Source organism: Ammospiza nelsoni, chromosome 15, assembly GCF_027579445.1.
Source record: "Ammospiza nelsoni isolate bAmmNel1 chromosome 15, bAmmNel1.pri, whole genome shotgun sequence".
In the NCBI taxonomy this organism is placed as follows: domain Eukaryota; kingdom Metazoa; phylum Chordata; class Aves; order Passeriformes; family Passerellidae; genus Ammospiza; species Ammospiza nelsoni.
Window position 1 is genome coordinate 8,197,821 of NC_080647.1, and position 22,310 is coordinate 8,220,130.

At 39.4% G+C, this 22,310-nt stretch overlaps 1 protein-coding gene across 1 annotated transcript; it reads right to left on the reverse strand.

Annotated features, from left to right (window-relative positions):
- Window positions 1-330: 330 nt before the first annotated feature.
- Window positions 331-20,935, reverse strand: RADX (RPA1 related single stranded DNA binding protein, X-linked). The gene is made up of 15 exons (XM_059483261.1): window positions 20,296-20,935; window positions 18,875-19,017; window positions 17,938-18,130; window positions 14,723-14,831; window positions 14,502-14,593; window positions 14,285-14,407; window positions 13,404-13,502; window positions 12,691-12,858; window positions 12,080-12,240; window positions 11,472-11,665; window positions 10,368-10,436; window positions 5,787-5,866; window positions 5,017-5,310; window positions 3,709-3,891; window positions 331-3,291 (listed from the first exon to the last, which is right to left on the reverse strand). The coding sequence occupies exons 1-15, from the start codon at window positions 20,933-20,935 to the stop codon at window positions 3,146-3,148; spliced, it is 2,694 nt and encodes an 897-aa protein (XP_059339244.1). The 3' UTR covers window positions 331-3,145.
- Between the last annotated feature and the right edge of the window lie 1,375 nt (window positions 20,936-22,310).

Sequence of the window (22,310 nt, forward strand, 5' to 3'; positions counted from 1 at the left end):
GCCAAGACAGAGTGCTCTTGGTGATCTGTCAAACTTGTAAAAAAACTCTACTAGAGAGCCTCACTGCTGTTTTCTCCTTAATTCAAAAACTCCTCCACCAACTGACCAAGTAAAGTCACCTTTTTTTCTGTCCTCCTCTCACCAGAATCTTGTTTGCACTCTGATCATATCTACTTCTCCTTTAAAGTTTCTTGAAAAGAGTAAACATGACTGTGGAGAAGATTCTGGGAAAATCAAAACAACTTACAAGAAGTAAAAAGGAAAGAAATGGAAAGAAAAAAAATCCAAGATGTTTACATATATAAATTTGTTTATTTATATTCTCTTCTTTTCAATGTTGCACAACTTCTATATCACATTAATTCAAAATTAGTATTATTTTCATGATTTATGACTTAGGAACTTTTATACATTCAAAAGTACCACTACCTACATATGCTCTACCTTCCTCCCTTCTTTGACATTAACGCTGAAACACAAGAAACATGCACATGTAAGGTTTTAGAGTAAAGTTCTTTGGTTGGGTTCACCTTCCACAGTAAAGAAACATGTTCTGATCTTATTTTACCCCTAGCAGTAGCAATACACAGCAGCAATAAAGGTGATCCCTTTGCCATTTTGCAGGAGTAATGACTCTGTATCTTTGCTTAACATGGCAAAACTGTCATTTTGACAGACTCAACACCAAAAATCAATTTGTTTTTACACTTGTGTTAATAAACACTGAAAGAAGTAAAACAGCAAGTGGTTTCTTTGCAGAGAACCCTTGCTCCAGTCTGACAGTGCTGGATTGGCACTGTCAGAGGAGGAGGGAGACAGGCAGAGTGGCAGAATCACAATAACACAGCAGCACTTCAGCCACTGAACTCCACATGTTAAGTCCAGTGTTATTTAGTAGGATGGTGACTCTACAGAATGATCCAAAGTAGTAAAATTCCAAGTCTACTACAGGCATTGGATATTCACCAGCTGCACACAAATCCTGTGCTTTCAACACTGGCCCCCCAATCTGTGAGAGTAAGTACCTCTCCTTTGCCATGAAAAATTTCAAACACTTAAGTAAAATCACATCCTTTAATGTTTAAAAACATTATCTATATTCCAAACAATTCAGATATTTCCTTTAGAGTTAGGAAATCCCAACATATAGAATGAAATATTAATGCTTTATGTTTAAAGGGTGCTAAGCAGTGCAATGCCACAAACAGCCTTTGGCTCCATTTCTGTGGCATGGGGTGAAGGAAGGTGGCTGGACCATCTCACTGATGTGGCTCTGTGACAATTCAGCCACATTTGTGATGACAAACACAATTCCTTTAAAATTGCCTTAATAAAGAAGAGTTTCATTAAAATTAGACTTCCATCTGAAGTATATGTAAATAAAAAACATTGGCTGGCACAGTCAGCATGGCTCAGTTTGGAACATGAAGCACTGTGTCACTCAGTCCAGAGCAATGGCCTCTCACCTTCACATACCCATAAGCAGCACAATGACACAAATAATACTGCAAGCAACACCCTGCTCTTCTTGGGTTGGTTCCTTTTCATTTTGCCTTCTGTGGGTACTCTGAAAGGCATGACTTGACAAACATTGCTCCAGAACTAATACTTCTGATTCATATTAAATAGACAGATACAATACAGTCACATTTCATTTTCTTTTAGTTACAGTGCAATTTAAGTTAAACTATTCTTCTTAATATATTTTTAAACTGTAAACTACACTAGAAAGACACAATAGTTTTATTAATTTAATGATTTTTTATCTGAAGTTGTCTGTGAACTTGTATGTAACAAAATGAATTACAGTTCTCTGTCAAATTACCATTAACTGAAGATAGGGTACAGACTTTAAGTACTGGGGGACAAAGTCCACTGCCCCCAGGGCAGACAAGTGACAACTACTACTTGAAAGAGGTAATCTCCAATTACCAACAGGCTGCTAAAATGTACCTAAGAATTTATCTGTTCCTATAAATTAACTCTGTGGGCTTTGGTCAATAATGATACAATTTACCTGGCAAGTCTCCGTAATTCTTTCTTCTCAAAGAATTGAATTGAAAGCAGCATTTCAAATGGACAAGTAGTCAAATTGCAAAGAGCTCCTGCTTGAAAATAAGTTTGTAAGAATCCACTTCCTCAAGTGATTTGAGGCTGTTTAACACAGGTAAAAATGTGCTACTTGATTCTGGACCAGCAGGAGCCAGTTGCTCCTCAGGCAAAAAGTTGGCAGAATTTTCCAGTCCTTTGCTTTTGTGGAAGTAGCAGCTTCTCATATTGGCAGAACTTAATGTTCTCAGAACACACTTAGAAATGATGTGGCAAACTGTATATCCTGCCATAATTAGCACTTCTTAAAGGCAGCTTTCTCTTGCAAAGCTCAAAGCAAGTTCCAATAAAAAATTTCTTTAAAAATATTTCGATACTCATATTAATGAATAAAATATGTCAAAAAAGTTTGGATGCTATACTCACTACCTAATACTCTGTGTACAAAAGCAGACATATAAAAAGAGCACCTGACCTTGCTCAGGTGAAAAGAACTGAAAGTGGTTTCCTGGATCATGGTACTAAAGGCACCATGGTATTTAGTCTCTTTCACAGAAAGCTTCAAGCCTAAAGAGCAGTTAGGCTGCCTCTGGTAGCTTTCACTAAAAAACATCACAGAACATCAAAATTCTAATCCTCAAAATTATTCTAATTTCCAGCCAAAATTCTTATCACAGCCTGTTAATTCTTTTGCAAACACTGCCTTAAATATTAGGAAAGCTTGCCTCTCTTCTCAGTTCTCACCCAGATATGTACATTTCCTTGGTATGTTTGTGCACAGGCCAAGAAAGACAGCTGACAATCACTTTGAGTCCTTGGTATCCTGCCAAATGATCAGCTCACTGTACTGCCTAGTCATTCTTCTTGAACATCAGCAAGCAAGACATTGTCTAATCCATTTCAAGACTGAAAAATAAAGGCAACGATTGTCATCCCCAGTTACATGGATGACCATTACAACTGCCCTAAGAATCATGATTTTATATTTGTGTCTACTAGTTCTAGAAAAGTGCAATGTATAGAGGGTGCATTCAAGTTACAGCAATTTTATTTCCCTCCTTTTGAACAACATACATTTGACAATTAAGTTATTAAATTATACTGGGTCCAGCACACCTGGTTCCACTGTCTTGTAGATTTGGTTCAGAAACACTTCCACCTTGTCATCACCCAAGTGACACATGTCCAAGATGCAGATAACATGTTTGCCATCCAGCTCCTTCGCTGCTTTTACAATTTCATCTAGAAGTTAAGAAAGGTGGTTTTAAAAGGTATTTGCTGTATACTCTGTCCAAAATAAAAAAGATGTACAGAATTGAAAGTGTTCTCCATACAGTAATGTTCAACCTTCTTTCAGTGAAAAATTTTATTCATAAATTCCATCACTAAAAATGACAGAATCAGAATTAAATATGAGTTTGTAGTTTGGATATTAAAATACTGTTTTCAGAGGATGAGAACAGCTCCAGCAAAAACTGCCTTGAAAGTTCAGTATTACAGCAATTTACTAAAGGTGGTGAAATAGAATTCACATCTCTTTCACTGAAGAGGTGAACAGTGTCTGATCTACACCAGAGATTTCTACAGAGGATTAACTCTTGCACTGTCAGATAAACCAAGAAATGATAAATGAGTAACATCAGTGAAAGGCAGCCTCACCTGAAAGAGGAAACGTGTCACCAAGCCTCCCACTGCTGGTGGCCTTCTGCTGGCATGCAGAGATACAACTCATACAAGACAATAATGTACCATTCTGAATGTCTTCCAGTTGAAACAAGTGGGGATTGTCAGGGCAAAACAGTGGAAGAAAAGCAACATCTATTGCTATATCATGGTTTATACCTATTGAAGAAAAATATTTTATGTCAGCAGAAAACTTCATATTCAGCCCATCAGCAACTCTGTGCACCACTTCTCTTTTTTTTTAAACAAACCACTGAACTGATTTTTAGTTACATCTTTTGTCCATTAGTTAATAATGTCTAAAAATATGTCTCTACATAGGATTATGCACAAGCACATTCAAATTGATAGGATGTTATGAAATACTGTGGTTTAAGGCTAACAATGCTGATAGTTCAGAAAACATTAAACCTTGGAAGCCATTTCATCCTCCTTTTAACTTTATCTGCAAATGCAGAGAAATTAACTTTATAAAGTGTGCAATACAGTGTTACTTTCATCTTCAATATTGTATAGTCAGTCTCAGGATTCCAATGACTTCAAATATTCTCTGCAAATGTCCCTTAGCAAATAATGAAAATCTTTAAATTATGGGAACTTAACATGAGCACTGTTAATCAAGGCAATTTCTGTCCCTTTTTAAAGGGAAAACAAAATCAAACTTAATAACCCCCAATAAAGCTAGCAAACAGATACACATCAACTTGCATATTTATATTTTGATAAATAAAAAACAATCAACTGGCACTTCATGTTAACCAGAAGCAGCATGGAGCAGTTAATGAGTATGGCTAAAATTTTCTGCCATGGAAAGAAGGCACTGAAAAAATCAACTCAATGAGAATAATGTTGAAAAGAAGCATTTATAGTTGTCTTTAAGAACACTGACTTGTTTCTCATAAACACCTCTCCAGCAGAAAGTCAGCTGGCAAGTGCAATTTATTAATTTGCCTGATTACATCAGGACCTATTCCTAACTGAAATAATCAATAGTTTAAGGACTAAACACATTCTTCAAATAACACTCGTAAGACTATGCCAAAAACTGAAATTATACAAAAAGCGTTCCTACAAATAAGATATTCAGGCATTTCATTGAAAAGTATGTTTAATGAGAATAAAATTTACCCTAAATGGGGACTCTAACAAAAATCTAAAATGTCAATAATTTTTCAAACCTCAGGAAATACTCAGAATCAATTGATTCCCTTAGAGAAATCCATTCAATTTCTGATGAACTTACATTGCTCTTGCTTAACCTTTTTTACACTGCAAGCTACTTACCCAGAACTGTCACTTCATAATATCCAAGGCCAATAGCACTTTTAAATTCATTGATGTTTTTATCTATTCTGGCTTCTATTGGCTGGTGCACTGCTGCATGAAGGTTGTACTGTTGCATAAGTAAGTCTTTGTGCACATAATCAAATTTACGTGGGATACTTTCTGGGAAAATTTTGCTGTGATGAAAATAATTCATTAACTTGTCTTTCACTTGTGCCCACAGGTCACTCTGCCAGGAACCACAAGTTCTCCCAGGCTCTTCAGTTTCAGCTATATTATTGACTCCTTCTTGATCTATTATAAGCACAGAAAACTTTTAGTTGCTTATATAATTGTATCACTCCTCTGTTAAATAAGAAACAATTTTCATTAGAACATTTCAATTACGAACACATGGCAGAAATGAAAAGAGCTATGAGAAAATGTGAGGTCTTATGCTATAAAGTGCTTCTGAGATACTAACCTAACTTAAAACTTCTATAAAGATATACTGAGAATTTATTGCCCATAATGGGAAACAATCCAATGCTGTCCTTTCAGCCATCCCTTAGAAGGCAGCAGGGAACATTGAGTAAAATGACATTCATAATATATTGCTACAGTGGTTCCCCAGAGGCTGATGCAAACCAGATGTACAGAGGAACTATCTTAACAAAGGTTATAAGGATATCTTTGTTGCCTGGTTTGGACTTGAAGAAAAGTAGTCTTAAGCCTCCTAAGGTTAATATATAATAAAAGCCTCCTAAGGTTAATAACTATTAGCAACATACCTGTGCAATACTGCAAACTGTCTGACACAGCCTGTCCATTTTTATCTTGCACAGAATGTCCATGCTGATATTCATCTAAGCTATAAAAAGAAAATTATAGTGTGTATATGTATACATATATTCATTGTGACAGTTGTACACAGCAGCTGGACACAACAAGTAAACACAATTTACTTGTGCTCAGTAAATCAGCTCAGCAGAGCTCAGGACTGGCTGATTCCTGGCTTTGGGAAACAGACGGGAAGGGTTCGACACTGGCAGCGGTGTCTGCTGCCCTCTACCGGCACCGGGCGGAAACACCACGTGTGACACGGCCAAACACAGGTGACCGACAGGTGACCGACAGTGACTCGATGGCAAACCCCGTGCTCAGCATGCGGCTGCCCTGCCCTGCCATCCCCTCCAGCACCCAGAAACAGCACGAACGGAGCCATGCCCCCACTCCGGAATCCAAAACGACAGAAATGCCAAATCTCTATTTTCCTGTGGACATACTGTCCAGTTGTAATGATCAGTTCAATGAAGCAAACTAAGTATTTGTTAGAGCTTTTTTTAATCATAAAGTTTTGAATTAATGGTAAGAAACTATTCTTTATCAATAAATTACCTAGGATATTATGCAGGAGAAAAACATAAGAGGCACTCTGCAAGCAAACATGGTAAAATAAGCTCTTAGGCCCATGTAGTCCTTTCTTCTTTCTCCTCTTATTAGAATAAAACCCACTGAAAAATGTCTGAAAAAACTTAGGGAAAGGACTATCTTGATTATCTTGCATCACAAACAACTGAAACAGGTAAGACTGTTAAGGCACCATTAAAATTCCTGATCATCAAGTAGTTAATAATAATGGCAAGATACAGACAGTAAAAAAGGAATCAAAGATGAACATGCTATTTACAGCATATTTTATTGATATTAAATTTCATAAGGATTTGCAGGTTTTAAAAATATTTTTTCTATTTCATACTAGGGTGCATCTTGAAATTTTCATGGTAACATTTCCTAACAAAGGGAAAATACCTAAAATAGTATCTAGTGAAAAGATAAAAGGAAATGCACTATGGGTTTTGAGTATGAAAGTATATTTTAAGAAATACACTCCCATCATGGATTTATCACCTCTGAAGTGACCTCCTTGTAATGTCCAAATCTAGGCACAAAACAATCCTCACTTAAGCAGTACAAGCTGTGAAATTACTGCCCACAAAATTAATTTTCACTTTTGAGATTTGGACCTGTCAAACATAAAATGAAACCCCAGCACAGTGTTAAGAAAGGCTTGCTCAGAAACCAACATGTCAAGTTAGATACACAACAACTTCTCTCCTCATTAAAGCTGAGGATTAAACCAAGTCCTACTGCTGGCAAGTAGATATTGTGGAAAGTGGATATCATGGGTTCTTTCCTTTTAAAATTGTCCAGATTTGGAAGTGAATAGGCTCTGATTTAAAGCAAGCAGATCCTCAGGAAAATACAAAGAAAACTTGTCATGATTATTCCCCACTTCTTTCACAGATCTGCAGCTGGGATAATTCCTACCTGCCCAACACATAATTCCTCCAGGCCTGCTTTGTGCTGGATGTGTGGACAGCCTGACCTGAGCTAGGCTTGTAAGGGAAACTACTTGTCTTTAATTCATCCAGGTGCTTCTTTGTGAGTGAACCACCACGTCTGCAATGCACCTGAGGCCACCAAATCCTTCCACTTACTGCAATGTGCTCCTGCTGTTGTACACCAAAACATCCACAGCCTATTTTACCCATGCCAGCTTTAGGAGAACTTGTGCCCTGCCAGATTTGCTGTTTCCAGCCTGCACTCTGCACATCCTCCTTTTCACAGATGTCCACTTGAAAAAAATCCTTTCTTCACTATTTTCAGATACATTGATACTCAATTTGTCAGTCTTTTTATTTTAAAGCATTGTCATCAAAAATAACATCAATCAAAATATATGGCAGGTCAGTATTTTCAGAAACCATTGGGAAAATAAGCACATCCCATGCTTCACACCTATTTCCCAAGCACTGGGACTAAATGTGATAAATGGAATTCAGAAAAAAAAACAACTTATGACTCACAGCTATGCCCAAACAATGCAAGGAAGTAAAGTGCCTCAAAGCAATACAAGAAAACATCTCACTCACTGATAAAACTGGTAAAACTTTTTTATAGACTGGCTTGAAATGAACTGTTTTGACACCATTGTGATAAACACATCTACCACAGCAAGTAACAGAGAGACCAAAAAGCCTTCTATGAGAACTGACAAGTCACACAAATTGATTTTTAGTATCTACTAATTTCTCCCTGACAAGTTCTGATTTATGTGAAAAAGGGTTGTGAAGGAAACATCACACGCTGTGAAACTTTCCATCATACAAACCTCAAGATGAATTTCCCTAAATTACAGAGTCCCCATTCCCTTGTTGTCACATCCACAGGAAGGAAAAAATATAAAAGGGTCTACGTGACAAAAAAATACAGAAGTGAAACTACAAGGACAGAAGCATGCAAACAAGTTCATTTCATGCAGTATGGAGATGGGGCATGTAGTGCAGCAATTCTATGGTAACACACTAAATTTACAAAGATTAAAATTCTAAGAAAACTACTGAGCTTTTTTCACTTCCACATAAAAATAATCCTGTCTGAAATTCCTGATCTTTCCTCATTCACCATCACTTCATTCTCTATAAATTAAATTACTTTGGAGTACATTAAATTCTTAGAAGTACCATTATGTGGAAGATCTTTACTAGCAAGGATATAAATATCAACAATAATACTACATTACCCATTTGCTTTGTTTCTGAAACCCTTAAAAATCAGGTAAGTTACCTCAGAAATGCAGGAACTGTAGCTGTCAATAAAAAAACTCCAAATAAGCTCTTACTGCTTAAAAACCCAAAAATGAAACTGCATGCTGAAAATAACATACAAAAAACTTGATGCAGAATAGTTTAAGTTAGAATATGTACTTAAATATCTATGATTGGATTCAATGATCCTTGTGGGCCCCTTCCAACTCAGAATTTTCTCTGAAATATGTAAAGTTTGTTAAAACTACTATTGTTATTTCATCAATATATTAAAGTATTTCAGTGAGAGCTGACATTCTGCTACATCTAAGGAACAGAAATCAATGCAATTTTAAAGTATGTCAGCTAACTTTTTCTTTGGCAATTTGGAGAATTCAGCACAATTCTATAGGTAGTTACAGAAATACATGAGTTACCTTTTAATTATATAGAGTGAAACAGCTTTCCATAATCCAACACAGCCTTTCTCCTCCTTTAGCTGGGGTTCTAGCACTAATGGCATAGAGTGGACACACAGGTAGCGAGGAAAGTAGCAGATTGAGAAAAGCAGAGAACAAAGTAAACATGCCTTAACTTCTGGCTTCACCTATAAGAAATGGGGAGAAGACATTCTTCCCATCCTCCCCCCACCCTGCAAAAAGAGGAACATTTCTCAGCAAGCAAAAGAAAACAAGATTCCTTACAGTCAAGGAAGATCTCCTGATTTTTGGATGGATTTGTATCACAAGTCCCTGCAAAGTCCTGCACCACCTGCAGAACCTAAAGCCAGGTGATGTTTTTAATGAACCAGCTGCAAAGCTAGGTAATAACTTCTCCTAGAAAATGCAGTTTCTACCAAAAGGACAAGGAAACAACACATGGGTTCAAAAGAGCCTCATTTATCCCACAGAAAAAGCTGTTGCAAATTAGCTTCAAGAAAACAGGCATGCTGGTAGGGGAGCAACACTGCAGAATGGTCAAAAACTTTGTTGCCCTATTCCTAGCACTGTAATTCTTGGGTTTAGGAAAGGAAGAAAGGGAAAAGGAAGAGATGCTAAAAGTAAACCAAAAAGGCAATAAGCCATATATGTAGTCATGACATAAATCCAGATCACTGCCAAAATACACAAACATCCTAAATTACTGACACCAAGGAGTTCCAACATTCAAGTTGCTCATGTTCTGTCTGGAACAAGTGACAAGAATTTATGGCCCTTAAAATGCTCATAGGAAAGCAGCTTCTAGCCCCTGGTTAACAAATAAAAGCACTCACTCAGTTTTCTTAATAATTTCACTTTTGTAATTATTTCAGTAGGTTCCAGACTTGACAGGGCTCTGGGTTTGAAACTCCTATGTGGACTTCAGAAAAAGCCCACCTTCTCTGGATCCAAGCTGAGTTGTGTAACACCTGAATGCTGGGGAGTGAAAGGAGCAGGGGAGTGGCTTCCCAAGGACAACTATACTTACACCTCTGTAGCATCAAGAAAAATGTACAGCTCAGCCACCACCATAAAGTCCATTAATTACCATGATGAAGCTCTGTTATTATATATTCCCTTAGTAGAAGTAGTAGCAATAGAAGATCTTTAATAATATGCCCAAAATTATTTTTCAGATATATTTAGAGTGAGTGCAGATGAGTGAATAGAAAACATGAAACTCTACTCTGATCTGTTCTTTCATTTTGCTTCCTTAGAGATTCCTGATCTGTAAAACTTTTACTTGGAGTATTTTTGTTTGATTATTGCAATTATTCAACACAATTAATTTCACATGACTTACCCAAGTTTTCTTCTTACAGTCCGTGTAAAATAGGGGTGAGATGATACAGGAGTAACAGAAGTACCTCCCCTTAAAGTAGGAAATTCACCATTACTTTTCAGTATCTATTTAAATGGAAATTCACAAAGCAAAGAACTTTGATTTTTTTCTTTCAGGCAGAACTAAACTAAGACACTCAAACGCTGGAAGTTTTCATATGGAAAAGAATCCACTAAATTTGCTATAACACTGCCAAGACAGAACTTCTGTTTACCAAGGTTTTCATAATACTAAATGTTCATTCAATGCTAATTATATTTTATTTCATTTCCCCTCAAAATATACTAAATATCCACTCTCTTCACACATTATGACTTATGAATGTGAAAAGTAAAGAAGAAAAATATACCCTTTATAGTATGAGAAATCCACTGCAAAAAAACCAGATGTGACTGGCCTGACTTTTGAAACTTTCCATCTGTCAATGTGTACACCAGGCTCCCAAAAATGAGTATGGCTGTACTAGATTTTACACAAGTGTTGCAACAAAGAGCAGTCTTATACAAGCAGTTACTTTACTCCAGAATTTAACACAGCTGTATCAAACAAATTAAAAGTTATTTTGAGCCCTTAGATTAGCACATGACCACCATCTACTTTTCTTTCTGACAGCAAGTTACAGCTACATGCACTACCCCATTGCCCAGAAATCAAAAATAAGGTGTGTTTGAAATTAAGGAACAGGTATACCTGATTCTGCATTTTCAGCCAAGATGTCTGACTTCCTCACATCACTGTAACTGTTGTTTGTTCCACAGCTATGTCACTAAACTACATTTGGTTCAAGTATTAACTACTTATATCTCAAATCTGTGAGCTTAATAAGAAAACAGTATAAATATTAATCAGAAGAGAGCACCACAAACCTACTTTAATTAATCCTTCATTAGCATGAACAGTGTAACTGTCATCACCTGATGCCAGGAAAAGTTCATAATTACATTTCAAAGATTAAATTATTTTTGCTTTTAAAGCGCTCTTATTATTTTCTACAGCCTGGCCTCTGGCTTAATTTCTGAAAGCAGTTTTTAGAAGATTCACCACATATTAATGAAGAGAGCTTACTGTTCTGCTTCTCTTCTGAATCTGCGTGGTGTCCTTCTCTTGACTGAACTCCTTTTTGACAGTGGAACTTGGTGCTGATGTTCTCCAGGAGTGCAGGGTGGCCCCAGAAAAGACTGAATTTCTTTGTGTTTTCCCTTGTCAACACAGTCTTCTTTGGACACAGAAGAACTTCCAAGAGACTGAGAGGTATCTTTCTGCAACAACAGTTAATTGTTTAAGAATTTCAATGCACTCAAAGCTACCTCTTCCAACTCAAAAACTTGCAAATTTCTGACAGTCAGCTTACATCTAGCAGAAATGATATTCTAATCACATTAATAAGGTAAATTCTGTCTAGAAGGTGACAAATGAGCATGTTGCAGCAGTTGCCTCTCCCACACTCCAATTTACACGAGGTGATCAGTCAAACTAGTAACTTTGAAACAGTTACAAGTTTTACAGAGGACTGCCAAAACACATTCAGAGAAGCACTGAATCATCACTTTTTAAAATTTTGCTCTCAAAAATCAGATTAAGAGACAATGTAATGAGATTCTGAACTCATATGCAAAATTCTCCATTCTAATGACAATCACAGCTGCTTTGGCATTATCTGTCACACACCATACCTGGACCAGGTCCCCTCCTGGGGTTTCCTCAGCTGCATTGCTACAGCTGATGTATCTTATGGCACTGATTATGCCCTGAACAGCAATTCGCTTGTGTTCTCTGTAGTGCAGGTCTTCAATCTCTTTCCCTATTTCACCTATGGGTTTCAAAACTGATTCAACTGCAAAAAATAAATTTCCACAATCAAGTTCTAGAGTCATATAATACCAAAATCTCTGAACACAAGACTAAAGAGAAGATTTACTAAATATTAAATTGATTCAAACTTACGCTTTTAAAGAATTCTAAACTTTTTTGTTATCCACATCACATGGAAAAAAATTAAAACAATAAATCTTTTTTGTGCATTTCTGTTTCAGGAGAAATTGCCAGTTCAATGTAGCCTTCAGAATAACTATTCTTAATTTTGATGTGGCAGAATATTCAGAGTAAAACTTCTGGGTATATGTGTAGCTCCCCTCAGCTTCTACAATTCTCCTGCAGCTAGTGGTGCAATATTTTCTGCGAGGTGAGGATTTAGCCTATGAAACATTTAGTCACAAAAGGAAGTTTTCTTTGAGTAAGACTGACTGGAAAGGCCACAAATCTAAAGATATTTAATACGTGATACCTTCATTGTTTTTACAATATTTCAAAAAGCTATCAGGAGGTCGTGGAAAAGGGTAATAGCCACCGATGACAGTTTTCTTTATTTGATCAGCTTCACTTTGAGATTCCATCCACTGAATGAAGTTTTTCACTTTGGCATCCTTGGTGTATGGCTGGCCCTTGTGCCACCCTTTTAAGACAAAAATAATCAGATATCAAAACCAAAGCAGGCAGCTGACATTTGTTCTCATTTTGAAACTCCCCTGAACACTACCTAGAAAAAGCAAATTAAGAAAATCTTGAGAATACAAAAGATGTCTTTTGTCAAGAGTGTTTCATAAAATGAGTACCTTGAATTCCTTGACTACACTTGCATTTGACACTGAATGTCAAACGTTAAATAACAGAAAAAACCAAAACAACTAGCAAAAAAATCCTAGAATAGGAAAGCTGCAAGTGTTTTTTAATATTTTAAGTAAGTGGTAACCACAATTGCTACCCTATCAAAATATTAACAGCCTGAAAGAATTAGTAAACATGTCTTAACCTAGAAATACTTTTTAGAGATAAATCCATTTTAATGCCTTACAAGAATGCCATTTGCCTTCTTGTCTTCTGCAGTGATGTTTCCTTATTACCTCATAGTCTGTACTGATTTATTGTGCTGTAAAATGAAAATACCCTTTCCAAAGAAACAACATGAGAACTACATCAAACTAGAAGCAGTTAAATTACCTTTAATGAATATTTGACTTTCATTTGAAGTTGTAAGATAAACTGTCCTGGAAGGATTCTCAGTCATCACTCTCATCTGTGTGCACACCAAGTATGTCACTGGAGAAAAAAAAAACTTCATTTTTTTTCCTGACAGTTCATTGATTTTAGAATAGCAAGATTGGCACACACTGGATTAATTTTATTAAGTCCTCTAAACAAGGCAATTTAGTTCTTGACCCTACAAATGTTTCACAAAGGTTTTGAGTCTCCATTATAAATTACCATATGGACATGTAATTAAATCTGGAATTTAATTTCAGCATAGATATTACAACTGAAACATGAGATACTTCATCAGGTAGGATATCATTGAAACAAATATCACAAATATTGGTATTAGATAGCTGTGTTTCTTAAGGATAAAAAGTATAAAATAATGAGAAATTATGGCATGCCACTGCAAAATTTCTAAACAGAGCTCAAACTTACTCTTTGGTTAGTATCTCAGTTAAACACTGGAATGTCATTTCTTCCCACTTCCCCAGAACACTCAAGATGAATGCAGCCATAATCTAAGCAGGATTGTGCAGCTGGTGCTGCATCAAATGATAAAAAAATGCATATCAACACCAACCAGTGTTCAAAAAAGAATGAGTGCTTGGAGGAGAAGAGAAAGAAGGAAAGAAGAAATATTTAAAGCTCTTCTAAAATCCTTCATTAAGGATTCCCTAGTTTAAAATTTATTAGTCTTAGCTCACTGATCCACTATCTTCTGCTTGAGGAGATGAGATAAATTGTGACATTTTTTTATTCAGTGGCAACTAATCTCAGAATTAGAAATTCACAATGAACTAGAAAAACATTAAGAATAATTATTAGTATTATAGAGAGATGAATACTTGGATGAATATGCTCAAACACATCTGGCTGAGAAGTTGCAAACAATTCCAGTATGAACGGTTGTTCTGAGGTCCCATCAATGGCATGTGCCCAACGATACAGCCAGAAGTCTTCACTGTGTTCTAGACAAACAAACATTAAGAAAAATGTATAAGCATTTACTTAGAAATTTAGAAACTATTTGATAAGTTCTGAAAGTCATATTTATAGAAAAACCTCTTTTTCTGGTTCGCTCAGCTCTTCCTACAAATGTCACAAGACCAATAACATCACAGGAATGATTGTGCGGCAAGTCATCCAGCTCTGACCTAAAAGCAAAATAGAAGAAAGCTGGGTAAGCTTTCTCAGAACCTCTGCAAAAAGCATTTCCAATTAACATTCACTGTAAGGTAGTGTAATTTAAATTCCAGCTTGATAACCAATAAAATTCTATTTACCTTGTGATAAACCTATATTTAACTTCAGGTAATCCCCACTCTGGCTTAACCATTTCTTCTGGAATAATACTTATTTCAGTAGGAGGATCCCGAACATTGAGGCAAATTTCTGACAAAGAAAGAAAAGTAACATTTATGGCATGAATACAAATTATCATCATCAACACTGTTATAATAATAATAATATAACAAAAGTATCAAAACCCATAAAGAAACTGGGGTAAAGTTTCTTAAATATTCTGACTTTGTGAAATCATTCATCAATTTCTCTGAGTTCAGGTTTTCATCAAAATAAAAAAAGAATTCAGGTACAACAAAGCAATTTTATCATGTGAGTAATGTTAAACTCTCTAACTGCCTACGAGAGCCAACTGGTAGAATCCAGGCAGTATTTTAACAGGAACTAATCCAACCACTCTGATTAGACACAAAGTACTTTTTACACTAGCTGTGTTGTCAAATGCCAGTGAGGTCTGAAACTGATGTGCAGACAATGAAGTAAAATAACTGGTGCATGAGAATTTCCATATTTGATGCCAGTTCAATAGGATAGAAATACACACCATGGCCATGGAGGAAAACAAAAGGTCTTCCCATGCCTATTCTATAGCACCTGAACATTTTAATTTATTTCTCAGACTGTTTTGATGCTAAATTACAAACATGGTGGAGCACTGGGGCAAGCAAGGTGTTCTTCAACCAGATTAAAAAATACAGGAATAGTGGCTTCAGCTTCTAGAATACACAAGGCAGTACTCATAACAGGACAAATCTTGCTGGTATATAAAAGACAGATTCTGATTAGGTTTCTTGGGTTTGAGTAAGGGATTATTCAAAAAATGCACCCAGGGAAGAAATTAAGTAGATATAAATAACACATACAACTGTTTATGTAATTATATCTAGTGCCTCACCCTGGCAGTGCAACATTTGGAAGGTGTTCTACTTCAAGTCAGAGCCTCTACTTAGGGATGCTCTCTAGGCTTCTGCTTTCTAGAAATGCATTCAGAGAACTATGGTGGTTTTGCATATGGATGTTTAGGACAGCATTGCCACGAAAATTCCTGAAACAAAACTTTCCCATGCATCAAAACTATTTCTCAATTGTTTCATTATTTTGAGATTAAATGAAAGTCATACACTCAGGTCAGGATTACACAAAGGCTGTCATCAGTGCCACACAAATCCACTGCTGTGTGAATCTGAAATATGCACACTGCCTGGCAGGGGAACTCAAGGCATTGGTACTAAGTTCCAAAGGTTTGAGGCTGTGAAATGGCACCTCTCAGCAAGTCCCACAATGCTGCAGCTACAAACAGGGGCCAGCAATGCAGAGCTGCCTGCACAGCAGTCGAGGGATGTGCCTGAAGCACAGCACCTTGCAGAACTCTCCATTTGGAAACCTTTTAATACTTTGATAAGTATTAAATAAGGGAATTGATAACTCTCCAGATACACTGTACAATATTTGCAGTTGAGTGGTTCTAAGGACAGACTGGAAAGTTGGGATTTGATGGCATTACAAATTTAAAATAAATGAAGGAAAAAGTAATTGTTACTTTTGTGATTTAGTGTAATTGAAACCTGAAATATTGGCCCACATGGGCATACACAGAGATACTTAGCAAAGTAATAATTTCACTTCATCTGAACAAAAAAAAAAAAAAAAACAAACAAAAAAAACCTCATGCAATGGAAGTTGCAAAAAATCCATCTTACATATGCTCTAGAATTTTTTTCTGGATATTCTGTTTTCTTGTGACTCTGTTCTTATATGACATTTGGTCATACCCTCCATCCATGCATCATGGGATTATGTGAATTCATATTAAGAAAAAATTCTCAGCTTTGTGCAAAGAACTGAGATCCTGTACATACTTTTCTATGAACCAAAGATTTACAGTTTCTGCAGTTTATCTGTGCACCATGGTGCTCTCCAATGGAGTGACTTCTGTTTCTTCCATTACAGAGCAATTACCCTTTACAGCCCAGTGGCTGTGTTGGCCATTTTGATCTCTTTGTTACCATTCCTACCCCAATAATTCTTGTAAGAAATCAGAAGTGCAGAAGTGCATGAAAATGCAGAGATATTTGCACATAGAGAAAGTCACCTCACATGGCATATTCTACTCTTCTTTGCATAGAAAGGCTTTGTGGCAATTATAATTGTTTTCAGGGTTGGCTTGTAGTTGTCATCACCTTCCCTCACAAACTTCCATTCCCAGCTGAACATTTCTATCTCCTGCCAAGCCATCACAAATACTTCAGACATTGAGATCTGGTTTAAATGCAAATATTTATCAGTCAGGGAAGATACTGCTTCTGGCAGTGAAAACATTGCTTCTTTTTGTGCACTGTAGCTAACTTTTTGTAGCTTCTTTTTGTGCACTGTTTCCTGACTCCATTAGGAAACTGTCATTGTCAATAAGTGATACATACATCACCCTTCACCAACGTGCATATTGTTACAAGAAGTTATTTGAATTTTCTGAATGTTGGCTGTCATTTTGTTCTGAGTATAAAAGCACAAAATGGGAAAGAAGAAAGAGTGAAGGAAGGGAGAAAACAACCCCAAAGTTGATCAAATCCAGTTTGAAAAGGCCATTACCGTTATATTGCAGGACTTGTATTTTTGTAGCATAGCTCCTGTGAGTATCTGCCACACTAAACAACTGGCAAGTAAGACAATGCTTTTTTTATAGCCAAGGAATATTCTTCATGCACACTCCCACAGTGATGCTCTTTCAGCACACAGAAGTCATCAGTGCAACTTTTTATTCTGTGGAGCTGTGCAGATACTCTGGGCCTTGACAGTATAAAATCTAAAGTCAGATGAGGTGATAATGTCCTTCAATGACCTGGAAAAATATGTGTGCAGTGTACAAGTGATATGTGTGTTAAGCAGGAAGTAGAATCAGATAAAAATCATTACTAGAGGCCTATCCTTATAATCTCTGTTCCTGATATCAGATTCTTTTTTATTTTTTAAGTAAAGGGTTTAACTAATTGTGGCAGCAAACTGTGTAGACATGATTCAATATAAACAAGGAAGAGCAAGAACCTGAAAGCTCAGACACCTTTCAGAAGTACTAATTAAGGATTTATACCTTATCAATTAATCTCAGCAATGGATCACTTTCTATTTTATTTCTATGGAGGGCTACTTTGCACAACTGTATTTTATAGACTCAAAATGGGTTTCTGCAATACTTAACCAATTGTAGCAAATCTCTTCATCTGTGAATCCCCTGGGGTGGGGTGTGTTTTAAACGGGTAACTGGATTTGATGGCATACTTGGCAAGGAGCAGCACTGTGCCAACCTTCATGCTGTGATACCATTCAGGACACAGAGAGTTCCACAAAACCATTGACATCATGCCTGAGCCATCAGCAACTTCAAAGTAAGCCTGAAGAAAAAAAGAGACAATCTACAGTCATCATATTTATTATCATTCTGCTAGGTATTTATTTTGGATAATGCACCAGTACTTGACTCATAAATGATTTCTCTTGTTACAAATGGATACAGAAGATGTTCCAGAACTTGTACTGAATACTGGAGTGGAAAAAATTCCCAATTTCTAACCTGGTCAAATGCTGAATCTGAAACTGAGCAGATAACTAAGCAGTTAAAAAAGATTTTTAAATTAACCCACCAAACCTCCAGTCTCCTTTTCCAAGAAGTTCAACACAAAAATATCACAAGTTAAATGTATTAGAAAAATCATTAAGAATTTTACAATAAAATAATCTATCTGAAAATCAACAGATGACAGAATCAGGGCCTAGAAATAATTTAAATATAGTGCTTTTTTTTTTTTTGACAGGATATACTAAGTGCAACTTTCAAAGCATAGAGACCAGAAATGTTTAGGCTGTTAAACTACTAACACCTCAAAGTATCCTTTCCTTCACAAAAAGTTCAAATGAACTATAGTAACTGAAATTCATCCACTAAAGTTTGTAAATATATGATCATAAAACTCAGCATTTGAAAACTCAGCTCTAGAGAGCTCAATATTTTTGTAAAGGCAGCATTTTCCATATAAAATAGCTATAAAATAACTTTATGTGCTTACTATACAGGAAAAATTATTTTCAAATATCCTACAGAAATCTGAGTGTTAACCTATGCATTTATCCCTCTTTACCTGATAAGGCATATCCATTTTTTTCTCTGGTTTTCCATAGTACTTTAGTCTAGATTTGTGCAGGATTCTCACAAGAAGTGGATGGAAATGCACTCTGCTTCTCCATGTCATTTCCAGATGACCAAGATTAGTCAGTTTGGAGACTAAGGTTAAGGGGAGGGGAAAAGAAAAAACCAAGAAAGAGCATTCATGATCGAACATCTAAGTTTTCAGGAGTAAAGTGGCAGGAGGTTACATGTATTTTATTAATGTTTCTAACATTTAACAAGGCTCACCTGCTGATATCATTCACCAATAAAATTCTGTTATGAATTATCTGCACACAGCATAGTTTTGCTCTTCTTTTTAATTGAGACACATTTTAAATGACACAGAAGAACTGTCAGATGAGCAGAAGGGCTATTTAAAAACCACAGGTGTCAGCCTGCAAGGGCATCACACTCATGCAGAAGTGCTGTTATACCTCTCTCCTCACCAGGCTTCATGGAATGGCCTGAGCCCCCCAACACTGACCACATTTTGGGTGGCAGTTTCTAAGTGTGAGCATCCTGCCCCACAGACCAGACACAAGACTACCACTGCACCCAGTGTTTTTGACACCTCAGGAGACTGGGCACAAACACCACAGCTACATACTTTCAGTCAATATTTGTAGAGTTTAAAAAACTCTCTCAAAGCAACAAAGAATCACAGAAGGGGTTGGGTTCAAAGGTTCTCGTTCCCTCTGCCGTGGGAGGGACACGCAGCACCACACCAGGTTGCTCAGAGCCCCATTCAAGCTGGTCCTAAACACTTCCAAGGGTGAAGTATCCACAAGCTGACAACTCTGGGATACCTGTGCCTCACCATCTTCCCAGGGAAGAGGTTTTTCCCACAGGAGCAGGTGAACTGTGACACAGGTGGCACATTCCTAGTGAGGCCAAACACAGCTGGAGGATATCAGGAAGCTCAGCCCAGCTGCACAAGCAATCACAGAATCAATCAGCTTGGGAAACACCCCTAAAATCATCGAGTCCAACCTATGACCAAACACCACCCTGTCAGCCAGGCCATGGCAACAAGTGCCACATCCAGTCTTGCCTTCAACACCTCTAGGGACGGTAACTCCATCACCTCCCCGGGCAGACTGTTCCAATGTTTAATCACCCTTTCTGCGAACAACTCTTCCTTATGTGCAAGCTAAGCTTTCGCTTAAGACTATGTGCCCTTGCACTGCCGCTGGTTGCCTGGGAAAAGAGCCCGAGCCCAGCTGGCTACACCCTGCTGTCAGGAGACTGCAGAGAGCGAAAAGGCCGCCTCAGCTCCCTCACGGGACCTGTGCTCCCGACCCTTCCCCAGCCCCGCCGCCCCCCACACACGGCACCGCCCCCTCCCTCAGGGCGTCCCTGCCGCACCCCTACAGCCGCCTCCTCCGCGCTTACCGTCCACATCCACCTGCACCGGGGGCCTGTCCCGTACCCACACGTCTCCATAGGGATCCTCGTTGTTCCAGAGCGGCAGGTAGTGCCTATTGTCTCCGCGGAGGGGCTGGTGCGGGCGGTGCCCGTCGGGCGGGGTGCCCGCGGCGGCGGTGGCGGTGCCCCCGTCCCGCTCCAGCCCCTCCAGGCAGACGAAGCCGCGGTTCAGGCGCCTCTCGTCGTAGCGGAACGAGCAGCGCGTCAGGCGGAGGCGCGTGCCCGGCCGCAGGCGCGCGCGCTGCACCAGCCCGTTGAGGCGCGGCGCGAGGTGGCAGCGGTACCAGCCCGCGCCGTCCGCCAGCGTCAGGTCGTACCAGTACTGGCGGGGGGCGGCGGGCGGCGCCTGCGCCAGGTACCGCTCCACCGCCACCACCGTCACGTCCAGCGGCTCCGAGAGCACCGCGCTCAGCTGCGAGGAGCGCTGCACCATGTCGAACACCCTCTGCAGGCAGAAGGCCTCGCTGCCCTCCGCCGAGGCCGCCGCCCGGCTCTCCTCGGCGCATTCCGGGGTAGGGTCCTGCATGACAGCGCCCTGGCCGCCCCTCGCGGGCGAGAGCCGCGCTCCGGGGCGCTGCCGGGGCCGGCCGCGGCTTCCCGCTGTCATGGCTGAGCGCAGGGCGCCGCCCCCGTGGTGCGCGCGCGCGGGGCGGGGCGGGCGGGCGCGCGCCTTTCAAACCTCCAACGGCCGGGGGCGGGGCGGGGACAGTGATAGAGACACGGCGGCCGGGGCGGGGACGTGGGGACAGCGCCGGGGACAGCGCCGGCCGGGGAGGGGACAGAGACGGGGACTCGGGCCCGGGAGCGCGGACGGAGCTGAGGCCCGGGGAAGCGGTGGGAGAGGCGGCCGCCGGTGTTCCTCCGCCAGGCCGGGGCCGCGGCTGTTCCCGTGCTCGCTCGCCGGTGGCTGTGGCGGTGACCGGGCGCAGGTGCTCCCAGCACACCGTCGGAGGGACAGAGGCCCTGATCGGCGAGCATCGCCTCGGTCCCTGCCTCCCTGCCGCACCTGTTCCTGGTTCCACAGCGCTCGTCATGGCTTCTTCCTTGCCATCAGTGTGTTCCCAGCCGCGAGAGGCTTGTGCCTGCTCCTAATACTGTATTTGTCTTTTACACAGTTGCAGTGTGAGGGTAATCGTAATCATTTTGCCATTGAAACAGTCTACTGGGTCTTGTTCTTGCTCCTATCTTCAGAAGAAATTCTTGCTAGTGGTTCCTAAGTGTGTGAGATTTATATTATTATTGATTCTTGTCCCACTGCAACTACCCACTTCTTTATCACACCATAGAATCAAAGAATGGTTTGGGTTGGAAGGGGCCTTAAAGACCATCTGGTTCCAAATCCCCTGCCATTGGGACACTTTCATTGATCTCATAAGTAGTCCTGTGAAAGCTTACCGAGATCAAGAACTTTGATATTTTATCAGTGCCTGTATTTTTTTTTCTAGTGGAGGAAGCACCTCTTATGAGGAAAGGTGGAGGGAGTTGAGCATGTTGAAACCAGAGAATTACAAGATTGAGAGGGGATTTAATCAATGCCCACAAATATCAGAAAAACAGGTTTCAAGAGAATGGGAACAAGTGGTGCCCAGTGACAGGATAAGGGGCAACAGGCACAAACTAAGACACAAAGAGTTCCTTCTGAATAGGAGGAAAATTTTCTTTTGAGGGCAGAAGCAGCTGCAGTGTGCTTGGACCTCATGGCTTTCTGCTTTAAAAACACTAACCCTAGGCAGGTAAATCAGCTGGAACTGGAACAGGCTGCCCAGAGAGGTTGTGGAGTCTCCTCTGGAGATATTCAGAAGCTGTCTGGATGAGATCCTGCTCTGCATGGCCCTGCCTTGATGTTCTCCAGAGATCCCTGCCCACCCCAGCCATTCCAGCAGGACAGAGTGAGGAGAGGGGTGGAAAAAAAGGCCAGGAAGAGTTGCAACTTCCAGTCTTTAATACTGTCACTGGTCCAGATAGTCTGGAAATCCAGAAGT

Excerpts from the sequence above, each read along its gene's own strand:
- RADX (XM_059483261.1), bottom strand. The coding sequence starts at position 20,935 with ATGACAGCGGGAAGCCGCGGCCGGCCCCGGCAGCGCCCCGGAGCGCGG. Across the intron at positions 14,832-17,937 it reads GAAGAGATTTGCTACAATTG|AAATTTGCCTCAATGTTCGG; the intron begins GTTAAGTATTGC and ends TTTCTTTGTCAG. Across the intron at positions 10,437-11,471 it reads TTCAGAAGAGAAGCAGAACA|GGGAGGTACTTCTGTTACTC; the intron begins GTAAGCTCTCTT and ends TCCTACTTTAAG.